The sequence below is a fragment of the Dioscorea cayenensis genome, chromosome 11, assembly GCF_009730915.1.
Source record: "Dioscorea cayenensis subsp. rotundata cultivar TDr96_F1 chromosome 11, TDr96_F1_v2_PseudoChromosome.rev07_lg8_w22 25.fasta, whole genome shotgun sequence".
NCBI lineage: Eukaryota > Viridiplantae > Streptophyta > Magnoliopsida > Dioscoreales > Dioscoreaceae > Dioscorea > Dioscorea cayenensis.
The window spans coordinates 1,409,373-1,425,760 of record NC_052481.1 but is presented as its reverse complement, the minus strand read 5'-3'; the positions used below and the strand labels follow the sequence as shown (position 1 = coordinate 1,425,760).

Here is a 16,388-nt window from a genome sequence, read left to right as displayed (position 1 = left end):
GATCAGTTGTTGTTGTTTGTTGTTTTTAAAAATCTTGTAGTCACTAAATTAATGAGTTAGGTTGTTGTTATAAAGAGGAACCAAATTGCTTTTGGTTTAGCACTATTGTCCTATTAGATAAGGTTTGGTTTGCAAAAGTTTTATTGCAATGGTTTAAAACAAACCGCACTTAATGGTGCCTAGCGTTTAAGGGAGTAGATTTATAATTTAATTTTTATGTCAGTCTTGAGAGCATATGTAAAAACTACTATTATTTTTAAGGTTTATGCGTGTGCCCCTAGTAATATATGTTCTTGTCATATTTGCTAAAAAAATATATATTATAAAAAATTCATCTAATTAAATCTAATAGATTAGTATGTATCAAAACTCACCTGTTAGAATAATCTATAGCCTCACATTAATTAATTTTAAAAAAATAAATATAAATATACTAACTTAGGTTTTTCTTTTTATCAATTTAAATTTCTGGTTGAATTAAACCTATATAATATATTTGGTTGGGATTTTAACCTATAATAATTATATAAAATATATTGTGTTCTTACATAATTTGCATAATTGTTTATGCAGATATCTTTATCTTTGTGCACTTAAGTCAAGGTGATTTAAATTTAAACATCAATATATGCTACTACTCTAGTGTTAAAATTTTTTTTAGATACTATTACTTTCAATAATTTACACCTTGGGTAAGATTAGATTCATTTTTAAAACAATATCTATTACATAGAAATAATATATACCATTTATTAAATGATAAATATAAAGATGATGTGCTTTGATAATGGAAGCAAAAGTGTAATGTTTTGAAGCATGGCCCCAATATTATTGTGGAGTCACGTGCAACTCTGAGTCCACATTGCTAATTAAACTAATCTTGCCATAATAATATAAGTACTCAAAAGTGAAAACTATTGAATATATATATATATATTTATATATAAATAGAGAATATGTTCTTTATCAACATCTCTAAATTAGAAATTGCGACACCTATAATCCTTAAATGTACATTTAATAATTATTATTAATTTGTATATAATACATAACAGTAATTAACAATAATTTACAATACAATATTTAGTGGTGTAATAATATAATAATTAATAATAAATTTTTCATATCATCAAAAATAATAAATAATAATATTAAATTATAATTTAATGACTATCATAAAATATTTTTAAATATTAAAAAACTAAAAAAAATTGTAAGCAGAAAAAAAAAATACTAATATCAATATATCATCATGATGCTTGTTGGGGTAAAGAATTAAAATAAACAAGGGAAAGGTAGGTCTTAATTTAATGTGATAATATGAGTGAATTGAAATAGATTAAAAAGCAAGGCGATTATTTTTCTCTTGAAGCAAGAGCCACAATTAGAATTACAAAAACTATCATCATTAAGCATGGGACAACTTTACTACCCGTACTCAATATTATAAGAATATTAATTAGTTAAAAAAAAAGTGGTTTTAATTCAAATTATGTTTCCAATAAATTTAAAATGATTACATAATATTAAAATAGATATATAATCTATTATTATTAGAGTGCTTTAAAAAATTTAAATATTTTTTATTATATTTAAATTTTGTTTATATTAAATATATTATTAATAACAAAAAAAATTTAATTATATTTATTTATTTGCATAATAAATATTTATTAGATTTTTTAAAACTAAACTATACCAATTGTTTTTATTATAGAAAGTTTCAAATTTATTTCTTTCTTTAACAAATAAATAAATAAATAAAAGCAGGGGTTAAAGAAAGGACTGAAGAGCATGTGAACAGCTTAATAATTTGCAGGGATAGATAGTGAGCATTAGGGGACACAAGTCACACAACCACATGGACAGCACTCTTTGCCACATCTTTCTTTCTTTCTTTTTTTTTTAATTTCTTTTTCATTTAAAAAAAATCCAGATCTTTCTTTCTGTCTGGCTCTTGTCTTCTTCACTAGTGTTTCTGTGGATAATATTTTATTGTATTTTTATTTGTTTGTATGTTGAAAAAAAAAAAGAGAAAAAAAAAACCAGCTGTTTTCATATAAGACTTGTTTTGGAAAGTAGTGTTATTGTTTAATAAAAAAAAAAAGATTTGTTTGCATGTGTTGTAAAATCATGAAATTATTTGTGTATTATATGAAGTTTCTACCTTCTAGCTGTTCAAAGTAAAAAGATTTTTTATATAAATATTTACCGTAGGTTAAAGCGAAGCGAAACGTAAATTGATTGCTTGCATATCCAAGTAAAATTTTTGACAAATGTAAATAGATATCAAGAATTAATATTTCAATTTATCAGTGTTTTTATATAAATAAGATAAAATTTATATTTATATTTTAAGCAAGAACACGAACACTTTACATAAAAAAAATCTGGTATTTAAACAAAAAAATTATTTGTAAAATTGACCCATAACTTTCCCATTTCCTATTTTTGGGTGTGATACCAAAAGTTCTATCTTTTGTTGCTTTACCTGATGTTTCATATTATAAATTTATTTTGCATCTTGTAAGTAGGCTAAGTAGCATGCATATAAATGTCTCCTCTCTTCTTTATTATAGTAGTTGATTTATTTAGCATCATAATCTCTGGTAGTTTTATAAGGAAAAGAAAATCCAAATTATATTAAATGCGTTTGATCTAATATATATATATATATAATAATAATAATAATAAAAGTTGAAAATCATTAATTATAAAATGATAGAACTTCAGGTGCACATGCAGGACATAATTCATTCCCCTCCTTCACTGTCTCAATAGTGCAACAACATTCATGCAAAGCAAATATTGGCAATGACACACACACACACACACACTAACATGCAGATATAAGTATAAAAACTATGTTAATTTTGTTCTTCTAGTTTACTCTCTTCAGTTGATTTGGATTCAGGATTCACTTCTTCTTCTTCTTCTTCTTCTTCTGCTTCTTCTGAGGCCACAACATCTGTTGTTGTTGTTGTACTCGTTGGCTCTTGAACATTGTCAGTTTGCATCTCAGTGTTTTTTAAGATTAACAAGATCTACTTCACCCTCAACTTTGTTATTAGATTCAACTACCAACTTTCTCAGTTCTTCCTGGCTAGAGCAGTTGAACGAAGGCTAGCATTTCCCGTCCGCTTCATTGAAGAAATTATAAGACCATGACCATGAAACTTATACCACTAGCCCATCATAGCTCACAGAAGATAGAACAAGTAGACTACAATATGGCAGGTCATGTATAATGTATTCCAAGGCAAGAAGATGACCAAAGAATCCAGACCAGACACCATCTTTGTGAACCTTCTTCTTTTCTACACCCCTCTCTGGACTCTTCTTCAAGGTTGGTGAGAACCATTGAGCCATTGGCTTGCTGAGCTTCTCTTTTTTGGGTAGCTCATATCCACATAACCGCTTTTTCGTTATAGAAAAAAAAAAGTAAGTGAAAGGATGAAGTAATGAAGTCATGCATCACCATTGAGTGTTGTGCTGAAGAGAGAAACCTTCCCCCCGCATTGGGAGAGAAAAGAGAAGATCTATACTCAATAGAAAGAAATATAAGATAAGTACTCCCCTATTTAAACACGACGTTTTTTGGGGAGTCGGCATCCATTATGTGGAAGTTGGGTCACATCGTGGATGTACATAATTTGAGATTGATCTCTTACTCCTTCACCTTGAAAACCTTCTCTCCAGCTCAAGATCACTTTATTCTTTTTCCTGATAAAAGTAGATCCTTTCACTTTCATGACAACTGACTTCAAACCCATCTTTCTGGCGGATCGCCCGACATGTTCCGCAGTTGCTTCAGCAGCATACCGAGAAAGACGAGACCGCCCTTTTCTTTCTTCCAAACAACCTGCGGAGGCCCCAGTCTTCTTATTACCCCTAGCATCTGTCACGGTCACGAAGGTCTTATTTTTTTTCAGTAAGACATGGACAAAATCTGTGTTCTTTTTCCGTGAATATTGCTCATCTTTCTCCGAGAGCAAGATGCTCTGTACGAAGTTCATGGATTTGAAACTGCCCGCACCGGCAAGCCCAAGCCTCTCAGTCTCGCCCCTTGTTTTTTCCTGGGGCATATATATCCATGTAAAAACCCAAAATTATAAATATACCAACAAAAAATGTCTCCTTGTATATATGGCCCTGAAATTCAAGATTATACATACATACTCCTTTGGGAGGTAAGCATGGATTATTGCACTAGAGTATCAAGTTGTTTTTACCCTACTTAATAATTGAAATTTAGATTCTCTTAAGTATCTGTTTAGGTGCATAAAGAATTAAATATAGTAATCATATTGATAAATTTAGTATCTGTTTATGCATAAATTTGCTTTTATACGTGATTATAACTCAAAATATCAATAGAACCTTATGCAAAAGGTAAATATATAACCTATATAGTTATATAAAAAAGTTAAATGTTTATAGATGTATATATATAGGTTCTAAGAGATATTTCACCTATTTTAATCTATCATTATTAAATTATAATTGGTAGTTAATTGGACTTCAGGGTATAAATATCTAAGAATTTCAAATTTTAGGTGTACAAATTGAAATAAAGTTTCTGATAGTCCACATGAAATTTCAGGTTTTTAGAAAATATACATGTAAGAAGCCCTAAACAAATAATAAAACCGCACCAGACATGCAGTCGTTACCAAACCTCCACCAATACAACCAACAAAGCATATGAACTCTGTTTCCAAAAGTCATCCTACCTCCAAATAAACACACTTGAACTCAAGCTCATGAAAATCATCTTACTTGCAAACACACACCCCCCTAGCTACCAGTTTTGTTATGCTTATCCCACTGAATAAGTTGTGCAAATATGTTATAATGCAGATAGCTATTCCCAAACCATTCTCAATGATTTAAAATCACATAATATAAGTTGCTATAAGGCATATTTACTCTTAACAAATACCGAGAGAGAAAAAAAAAAAAAGATAATTATCAATAACTGCGATTGATTGTGTCACATCAATATCAATGTTGTTAAAGGCGCAAGACACACCCGAGGCACTAGGACCCTTTTATCGCCCGAGACGCAAGGCGTAAAAAAAAATGAGCGCCTAATTGAAGTAAGCTACATACACATAAAGAATATATATATAGATATATACGGTATATCATAAGAGTCATAGACAAATATAAGTATCAAAGCCTTAAACTTTAATATTAACAAACTTTTCTTATCTTAAAGTCAAAATTCTATTCCTAAAATCATAAGCAGCTAATAATCATCATCATTAATGTCAAACTCTAAATTCATGTTTTCATCTTCTTTTCCTAATTCAGAATTATAGTCATCCATGAGGATTTGTATAAAGTAGTGAAATGTTTATTGCTTAATTATTAAATTCTACTCTATTAATAGACTTATAGACTTTTCAAATACTAATGCCTAGTAAATTATGGCTCTTTTAAACAATAAAAAACTCTTTTAAACAATAAAAAACTAACAGTTTTTCAAGCATGTGCACTTTTTTTACACCTTGGGCTTAAAAAGACGCAAAAAAACGCAAAAAAGCCTCACTTGACTAAAAGTGCCTTGCCTTAGACCATTGGAGGCACTAAGAAGGTTTAGCTCTGTGCCTGCGGCCTAGGGAGCGCCTTAACAACACTGATCAATATAAATCATTGTTATAAAAATCATTATCTGACAACTAATTCTAAACCTCCCCTGAGGATTCCCTCAGCTCTAATTTATGTTTACCAAGGATCCAACCAAAAACCAATTCATTAGGTTATTGAAAAGTGAACTAGACCAGATTGGTATATTTTACCCTATTGTCATTATCTGCACACAATACAACAACACAGGCTCCTAACACTTGACATTTTCTATCATTGCAAATGGTTTTGCTGCATCTAATTAGCATTCTCAATTCAGAAATAGATCAGAAACACAAGTTCAGAATTTCTCAGCTCATCAAATGGAGAACCATCATATAGATATATACTTAAAAGAAAAACCCTGAACTGCAATTACTAAATCAAATACACATACCATCAAATAAAACAATACTAGAAAAAAACTTCAAATGATACTATAGTTAAAAGTCTCACCACAATGTTCTCGTTGAGCGTGGCCCTCTCCTCAAAAGCCTCCACCACAAACGTCTTCTTCTCCGGCACGATTCGGACCCCCCGGTTCATCGGCAATGTCGTCGGCTCAACCCTAGCAATAACGTCTCCCGGAAATCAAATCAGCACCAAAAACAATGAAAAAAAACTAGAATAAATCTAGGGTTTCAAGGATTTCTCACCGATAAGGAGGGAAGTCATCACGGAAGCGGCTGCCACTGAAGTGGCGAGCGAAGAGAAGCGGAAGGGGTGCGGGCGAAGAGGCAAGAGATTCATTGAGGGCGAGGGAGGAGCGGAGAGAGAGCTGGATCGATCTCGAAGCAGCGCGCAGCATCGCCATTGTTCTCTGGGAATGCTCGAGCTTGAGAACAGAGATAACCACTAATTGGCAAAACCTAGCTTATAAAAAAGGATTTTGGACCTTGATACCCCTGTAAGAACTTTAAAATTACGTTTATATCCAGAAAACGTGGACGGTCTAGATCACATCAACACTAGGATCTTAAATCAAAGATTTTGGCTTTTTGGTGGTTTGATTTTCCTTAATATTTATTTTAATTTAAGAATTATTTTTTAATTGATTATATATACATTTCTCTCTATTAATATTAATTTTTTTTAAAATTTTGTTAAAAAAATTTTTTTTTTGAAAAATAATACACATGTTTGTCAAAAATGTGCCTAATATTCTTGTTTGGATTCTTGACTGCCAAGCCACCCGTGGTAATTGTATGTTTTTTTTAAGGTGTTTCTAGTTTGGAGGTCAACTTCTCAAAAACTTGTTTATATTATAAAGAGCTAAGGAAAACCCCGGGATATAGCTGAGGAAACACTTAATTGTGTGGTGGGTTCTTTTCCTATCACCTATCTTGGGCTTCTAATCTCATGGAGAAGCCCTCATAAACAGGATTGGGAGAGGCTGATACTCAAAATTATTGTGGCTGAGTCACATGTAACTCTTGGTCCACATTGCTAATTAAACTAATGTTTTTGTCACAACAATATAAGTACCCATAAGTAAAAACTATTGAAATATATATATATATATATATGTATATATTAATAGAGAATATGTTCTTTATTAACTTATCTAAATTAGAAATCGAGACACTCAGTATTCTTAAATATACATCTAATAATAATTATTAATTTGTATATAATACATAACAGTAATTAACAATAAATTTATAATACTTAACAATATTTAATGGTGTAATAATATAATAATTAAGGGAAAATTACTGTTCACCCCTCGTAATTTTCAAAACTTCCCAAAAACCCCCTCATACTTTTGCACACCCCTGATGACTCTTCCGTTAGTGTTTAACTTCCCTTTTACCCCCCACCGCTCACTTCAAATGGGTCCATGTCGTGAAATCCCATTTTTAGCCCCGAAAATGGTGGGAAAGAAAAAGCGCTAAATCACATCATGTTCAACCTTTTCGAAGGGCTTTCGCTGGTTTAACGCTTTAAATATTTTACTAATATGTTTAATAATTATCATATCCGTGTAATACTTCCCATCTCCGCTTAACGTTATCTTTACATGTATAACTATTCATATTAACGTGTAAATTCTCAAAAGTCTCGCAGAAACGCTGATCTTTTTCGCTCGATCCCGAATCACTGGGCAGTGGCACGATAGCGTGTGGCAAGGTTAGTGGTATCCCGCGATAAGAATTAATGACGGCATTAAAAATTTACTGACCAGAATATAATTCTTCCGAACACCCGCTCTGCTCATCACCAATGCTCGACCAATCGTACGCTTTAACTTTTTTTCCTGATACTGAAGAGTCACCGCTCGTGGAATTCACACCATAAATAACCGTAGAAAGAACCCTCCCCACGGACAACCACTCCTCGCCGTCCCTCATCATCCTCCTCCTCCTCCTCCTCGCTCCTCCTCGCCCCTCCTTCTTCCCACTGGACAACCACTCTATCTCGAAAGGATGTTTCGCGAACCTTCTTCCCTTATCTTGAGAATCATTTAGCCGCAATCACGCAACAGTTAAACTATCTTTTTCGTTTGCAGTCGAAATGCTCTCATAATCGCCTCGAATCGCAGAGGATTCTTCGACGTGGATGACAGTGCAAGCAATTGCGAGCATTTCGACTTGGGTAAGAAAAGAAATTTTTCACGTATTTCGTGATTACGGAGGATTCTCTGAGGAGGAGATCGTGAAAACATCCTTTAAGACGGGGTTGATATTTATCACTCGAGACTTTCTCATACCATTTAAGAACATTACGCCGATGTACAACTATTACGCTCGTGTTTAACTATCGTGATCTTCGCTTTAAGTCCCGACCACTGACACATTGATTAATAGTCGCTTTTCATGAATGTGTGTTGTTTAACCTTTTTAATGTTGTACGTCAGTGCAGTTCAAGTCGATGCGCATGTTATGCAAACACGTGAGCATCTCGAATGTCATGGACACTTGTTTCGCTATACTGAGGGTCGAGTCGTGAGTGTCCAAAGTCCGAGCTGACGTTGTAAATGTTGTAAATGTTGTAAATCTTTTATAAATAAAACGAAACAAGCTTTATTCGATCGCGAACTTCCCAAATTTAAACATAGACTCTAGTAAAAAACAAACAAAGTGGGAAACAAAAAGAACGTCATTGTAAATAATAGAAAATACGTGAAAATATGTTTAAACAAATGACAACGGTGTTTAAGAAAAAGTTACTCTTTAAACAATGACAACGGTGTAAACAATAGAAAAAGTTAAACACTACTCAAGTTACTCTTTAAATAAACGACAACCCAGTGTAAGAAAAATACGTAAAGATGTTTAAACAATGACCCAGAGGTACCCATCTTCAATGCGATGTCATGAAAGCATTCAATTTAAACAATAACATATTATTTAAATGATATAGACTTTTAGTTAAACAATTAACCCTTTTTTAAACACTATATGTATCCTGCTTTAAACATAAAAAAAGCTCGACGCTTTACGCAGACTCATGTTGAGTCGAGAACTTTCATTCGAACGACGACAATATGTCTTCCTCGCGACAGATGACATATATTTCCTTTTTGCCATTGGGATGGAGGGAAAAAATACCGCCCAATCACATCACGCCTAGTCTAACCCCATGCATACAACCCTGCACTTTTTGTCTCTTTCTCGACTCGCATTTGTTCTTTACATCTTCTACTTCTTCTTCTTCGTCTCTTTTGTTCTTCATTTCATTTGGTCTGTCATCGATCTGGTTTTCTCGACCGATATATTATGGAGAGTTTTGTGGTATTGCTAGATTCAACGGGGAGGGAAGAGTGCTAATGCTCACTGCTCGCACTTCTTGGGGAGTTGGTGTTAGATGAGATACGTGAGCTACGGGGTCTCCAAGTTTCTCTCATCGTGGTTAAGTTCATCACACCGGATGGATATAAAACGGTTTCGCCCAATCGAAAATGATGTCGACTTTCCAATGATGTGTCACGTCCCACTCCATCTTCAAATGTCGTAGTCGATCTTGTCGTCGAGACGTAAAAATGCGCCATCATTGTAATCCTAATGAAAATGAGGTTTACTCGTTAGAAGTTCCTTTTCTTTTAATTATTCCAAATAGTTCGGGGTCATTATTGTTTAAATATGTCCGATCACTCGGTTAACATATTTTTACTAGTCCTTTACGTTATTAGTTAATTGCTTAAGTATTTAATTTAACGCTTTAACTATTGTCATTATCGCTAAACATTATACTCTCCGCTTAACATATTGATCTTTTCATTCGACTCAAGTGTCGGTAGAATTGAGTCTCGCGAGTGCTCCCATTCATCCCTATGGGCTGACCTCGGCGCGTGTGGGATGTCTTCCTTCCTCGCCGATCATTCCCAAAGTGTTGTCGTTGGATATCGACAACGCTTTTGACGGCTGTCTAACATTTCAGTGGATGTATCAAATCATGCAATCAAAAAGGAATTTTCGACTTCAAATTCATAAAGAACGAAAAACATCGCAGTGATCGTGGAATGCGCTGATGGTTGTCGTTTGGCGCCTTCATGCATCAAAAAGAGTATAACAAAAATACTTTCGAATCAAGACAATCAACCCGGCACACACTTGCAGGTGGTCATAGGTTCAAGGCTCACATCCGAAAGCGTCCAAAAACGGGTTAGCGACGAGTGATCTGAAGCTCAAGCGACCGTCCCTCAGACAAGGCCATCGACATTCGTGAGGACATGCTATGGGAACATGGTGTCCACATACCATCAAGCAGCTTGGTTGGGAAAAGAGTACGCCTGTGGTCCTCGACTGCAGTCGACATCTCCAAACTATGACTGCTTGTCTTTGGTACGTGGATAAGGTGGGCCGAGACAAACTCCGCCAGCTGCTAGCGATCGCTGGGAGAGAGACGGTGATCGCTTTTAAACGCGTCATTCTTTCTTTCTAGCGTGTATTATGGGATTCAAGAGGGCTTGCAGTCGTCATTGCTTTCTCGATGGTACCCACCTCCTTGGAAAAATATCGGGTACACTCATCGGCGCCACAGGAAAGATGGTAACAATGGTTTTTCCACGTCGCCTTCGGTATAGTCGACAACTAGACCGACGCCAATCGACTTGGTTCATATCTAAGTTAGGCGATGCCTTTATACGAGGCTGGAGATTATCATGAGATAATTACCTTCGTGTCGGACAGTCCAAGGGCCTTGTGAGCGCAATTGCGAGAGTCTTCCCTCTTCGCCACACGCGCATCTGCCTTCGACATTTGGAGGCCAATTTTACGAAAGCCAATGCCGACTTGGGAAGGCATCGAGGGAGGAGTCGCCGGTCTATATGCTCCGCGATTGCGCGGGCATCCACGGCTAAAGATTTCGACGATACCGTGAATGAACCGCAGCCATATCACCCAAGCTCATCACCGTTGATTAATAAACCTGATATGGCACATTGGTCGAATTATCTGCTCGGAGGTGATCGTTGGGTGAGATGTATCTCGAACGTCGTGAGTCGCTCAATGCTTGGATCAAGGAAGCTCGCCATTTACCGCTGACGAAAATGGTCGACTCCATAAGGTCTGCATGAACGCTGGTTTACACTTAACATTTAGTATTACCCTTTTAAACATTCTCAATCTTTGTTTAATTACACTTGTCGACTTTTAAATATTAATCATTTCGCTTTAAATAATTACAATAATGTTTAAACATGTTGACGAATTATTTAACCATCAATCGCTTTTGTTTAACCTTATTTGCCGTGTTCAAGTCGACGCGCATGTTATGTAACCGCGTGAGCAAGCGACTCAAATGGGAGACCTACTTATGCCCGTACATACATTCGGGTTAGAGATCATTGTTGAGGACGTACCGAAATCTTCGTGTTGGTCGTCAGGTCGATGATCGCTACTGGCTGATCGACCAATGCAGCGAACTCGTCGGATCTCGCCATCGTAACTTGTTCACGTCGAGGTGGCAAGTTTATGGTATCCTCGCAAACATGCTTTGCTCAGCTAACAATGCAGCATAAACACCAACGTACATCGATTTATTAGCGGGTACTTCACCTGCCGACAATTACAAACTCGGGCGTATAAGGGAAGCTATATTCCCCTATACCCGACGATGACAGGGCCTTCGACGGAAATCGTGAGCTTGCTTCATCACCGCTGATTAGAAGGCGACCGGGCGTGCCTAGACGAAGAGGATCGAGTGCAGCGTTTGATGTCCGCGAGTTACATTGCAGCTAGCCGCCAAGGATCCGTCACAATCGATCGATCTTGCAATGAAACGTCGCCGACTAGGCATTGTTAATAAACCGACGATGATGTGGAAACATCAGTGTATCGATGGGAACCTTTCTACATTTAAAACTCTTACTCTTTACAACGAATTGAATGTATTTACACAGAGACATTGTTATTTTAAACGGATACACTGTAATTTGAAATATTTCAACCCGATGTTTAAACAATGAGTGCATTTATTTAGCGAAACAGAGTTATTTTTTAAACGGGTACATCGAAATTTGAAATATTTAAAACTCGATGTTTAAACGATATATAGTATATTTAAACAACGAAAGTGAAATGTACACAATTACAACGTAAATTAAACAATGAAATAAAACCGAATGGAATTTAACCGCTTTACAATTCAAAAACAAACAAAATTTACATTAAGATATACAAGTCATGTTCTTCGAACACGAAAACAAATGAATTGAATTTGTCCAGATTTACATTTGAAAACAAAATCGACAAATCGATCACATGTGACATGTTATTCAAAACAAAAATTTTAACCCGCTGTGACGACCCCTTTGTCATGGACGCTCACGCCCTCCCTCCTTAAGTATCGCGGGTAACATACCGTAACCGAGGTAAGGAACGCCCGCTCATGGTAGCAGTAATCTCTCACCCCATGAATCGCTCGATAAACCGTGACGACGTAGACTTTGCCAGAATCGACGCTCCTTGTTTTGGCGTGGGGTTTTCCGTGGTCGCACGAGCGGGTACTTTGTTGTCGCCGACTCGCTTAACTCCATATCGACACAAAGGTCGAATAGATTCCATTGCCGAGATATGCAAGTCGAGATTAGAATACCGATTTAAATACCAAATGATATTAATCTGGACATAATTAAAGAACTTACCATGTCCAACGCTGTCTCTTATCGTACTCCCGGACACGTAAGAATAAACTCAGTATTCTTGTTTATCATCGTCCGAGACGATCGACATGGAAGTGGCCATTCATGATTATCGGGAGGACGACAATTTGAACTTCATCGGAGTCTGTGACGCAGCATCCCGATCATAGCGCCATACATTGCCGCGTGGCGTCAGTCCCCGCTGACTATAAATCAAATGAAGCGGCTCCGGGTGACTGGAGGCGCCTCTGTAAGGATATGGCTCTTTGTCGCCGACTAGTATCATGACACTGAAAGCGTCCATCACATCATCAAATGACCATCTCCTTCCCCTCAAGCATGTATAATCCCTGTCATGCGGCGATGCGGGCTGGCATTCTTCCACACGATAAAGTCTTGAGGTTAAACGATAATCAGTATATAATAAGACCATATTAAATATTTAAATGATATTATCAATTGTTACATGATATTATATATAATTAAACGATAAGTAGAAAACTTAAATGATAACATAAAGGTATTAAACACTATTAGGAAATAGTTAAACACTATAAGAAACCCCTTTTAAACAATATCATAAAAAACGTTACACTTACCCAGTCCCATAGAGCAGCTTAGGAAAGATCCTCATCAACTCCCTCGCTCGTATCTGTTAAGACAACTCAGGCCTCACCCATTTCTTCTTCTTCGAATAAAAGCTCGAGCTCGTCTCTGGGTCAAATTTTCTGATCTGCCTGATCATCTCTCCTTGCTCGGCTGGGGTCTTCATCGATCTCCTTCGATGCGGGGACGATGGCGACAAGATCAACCGCAGCACATCCTTACATGGTTGTTCTTGGTTGTGGGATTGTGTCCGGCTCGATGAGGGACGACGTGCGACAAGATCAACCGCACACTTCCTCACATGGTTCTTGTTGTGGTGGGATCGGCTCCCGCTGGTCATGCAGACTGGCCGGCCACTGCAGAACGGATTCGGACGATCTTCTCTCAACCGTGCCATGACAACAAAGAGATCATTGGGAGACACACCCTTAACTTGTTCTTGATCTTCAGGGATTGTGTCCATCTTTCGACGCCGATCTCGGCAAAATGGCTCCACCGGGTCGACGATTTCATCGAGAAGAGAGTCAACGCACCTTCTCAACCGGCGCAACGGCCACATCATCTACGACTGTCCTCCACCGCCATGTCCATGTCATCGACGGCGACGTGCACTCAAGAATGTGATCACCGCCCGATGGTGTTGCTATTGCTTTCATCGTCACCCTCGCGAGACAGAGGCGATTGTTCTCCTTTTTCGCAAGTCTCTTCAATGTAGCCGCCTTTGAACGACCTTTCCCGATGATGTCGCTGTCATCAAATTCGACGCCTCGCTCGTCCCGGGTGCTTCAGTTTCTTTTTCGAGGGATGGCGCAATGGCCATGTAACGCCCTTCCGCCTCCACACGAGCGATGTCGAGGAAACCTCGGTCATCAATATTCCGTACGCCCTGCACAAGAGTTGCGCGTGACATCTTCGCCTAATGTCACCGTGAGCGCCACTACCGTGAGGGCCGCCATGGTCTGGGGACCGGCATGCTGTCGTGGTAGGGCTGCTGTAATCACGCTAGGGTGGTGGCCTCCAGGCCGAGGAACGGATGCGCGTGGTCGGAAGTAGGAGAACGCGGCCCAGCCAAGTATGACGAGTAGGCTCGCCTCTCATCCCGCCTTGAGCAAGTGGTTCCGGAGCAATGAGTATCCATCCGCTTGGTTGGCACCAACAAATATTTCCTTCTTCAAAGATTCACGGAACCACATTTTCAGAAACTAACATATGTGTAAACCAAAACAATTTCAAAGAAGATCATTCATTTTAAACTATAAAAACTATATTTTAAAACAGTAGTGTTTATATATTTAAACGTTATAGAATATAATTAAACGGAGAACAAAATATTTAAACCGTAATGAATAATAGTTAAACGGTAAATACTAAAGTTAACGTTAAATAAAATGTTTAAACATTAAAGACTTACGTTAAACATCGTCCATGATTTATTACCTCTTTCCATCGAGCGACGACAAGCTCGTGTTTCTACCGTCAGTCGCTTTCCTAGAAGTACTTTCACCGTAGCACAAAGATCCTTGGGATCTCGCAAACGGACTTTCTTCCCTGCTCGCCACACCAGAAACTGTACATTACGCGACCGAGCAAACCCTTAATGTACTCGTGGTCGGGTCTTCTTCCTGCAAAGATCTATCTGCAGACCCCAGCGGGTCATTGCTGGAATATCCTCCATAAGCCACTCTCAGGCGTCAGCTCGCTACCACGCCAGATCGCCTCCCACTGCCGGTAGATCATCGACGTAATCAACGATCCAGCTCGAACCGAGCATGATGTATTTGGGAAGAGGATCGTCCCCACTGAGGTACACCATCGTGAGTTTCGACAAAATTATCTTCTTCTCCCTCTCGTCGAACAAGTTCAGCACTCAGCAGCCTCGACGGAGTCTCCGCTGCTCTCGAGGTCTGATAGATACCGCCTCTCGAATCACCGACGCTTTTCTTCTTCCGAAGACCACCGCCGCTTATCGCAACGCAGTACTCAAGAACGAGGGCCACATCTCGAGGTCTCAAAACTCAAAGCAGCTTTTCCCCGATCCCGAATTTATCGGTGCGACCATCGCATCTTTCAGCAAAAGAGAATCAAGAAGTGGCCCTCTCTTGTATATGGCTTCCACCAGCATCGAACCGCAACGCGTTCCTTCGAATAATCTCCCAAAGGTCGAGGGGTCATGTTAATCTTTCAATTCACAAGGTCTCCACAACCGGCACAAATAGCAACGCCCATTAACTAGGGTCGACTCACCATAATCACAAGCCTCGTGACAATAACAACACATTCAACATGCAGACGATACAAAAGTTTAAGCTGAAATATAAGGTTTTAAACTCAGAACCTCGCTTATTAAATGTAGATATAAAAATGTTAAACAGAGACCCATCTTTGTTAAATGGAGACGAGAATACTTAAACGTAGACAACAAACGTTAAACTCAGAACATCTCATTTCTTAAACGCCAACCCCATTTTGCAGAAATCGCAACTATATCAAACGTAAACTGAAACGTACATTATAAATATTACTAAATCATAATAATCGAAAAACTATTTTCGAGAGCGATACATACTAAAATGCAAAACAAAACAAAACCCCTAGCCGAGAAATCTCCCAGCAGACTAACAAAACCCCTCAAATTGTAGAAATCCCCCGCAGACTTCAATATCTTCCAACAAAAACAGAGCACAAAACAAAACCGAAAAATCTCTTTCAGAATGCACATGCTAATATAAACCACACTCATACCTTTAGATCGCAGAAACTCACGAACGCTAACTAGTCATGGGACTTCTCCTTCGAGATACCGTGGAAAGGGGAAAAGTCAAGAAATGCTAATTACGTAGGCTTTTCAGCTTTGGTAGACAACTCGAGACATACTTTAAACTGGAAAAGCTCAAGACGAGAGCCGAAAAAGCAATTAAACGGCTCCTAATAAATTGCCTCTCAAGCATTCCTAATGGAAAACCGCCCCACTTCCTCTCAACTCACGAGATGGTCGCAGTCCCATTTCACGACTCCCCATGCAAGGGCATTTTCGTCCATTCAAACTCCACCCCGCTCACATCCGCTA

The 16,388-nt window shown here is 37.7% G+C and overlaps 1 protein-coding gene across 1 annotated transcript; it reads right to left on the bottom strand.

The window, feature by feature from the left end:
* Nucleotides 1–2,734: 2,734 nt before the first annotated feature.
* Nucleotides 2,735–6,475, bottom strand: LOC120272541 (30S ribosomal protein S11-like). Its single transcript, XM_039279381.1, has 3 exons — nt 6,288–6,475; nt 6,088–6,199; nt 2,735–4,076 (listed from the first exon to the last, which is right to left on the bottom strand). The coding sequence occupies exons 1-3, from the start codon at nt 6,443–6,445 to the stop codon at nt 3,582–3,584; spliced, it is 765 nt and encodes a 254-aa protein (XP_039135315.1). The 5' UTR covers nt 6,446–6,475; the 3' UTR covers nt 2,735–3,581.
* Between the last annotated feature and the right edge of the window lie 9,913 nt (nt 6,476–16,388).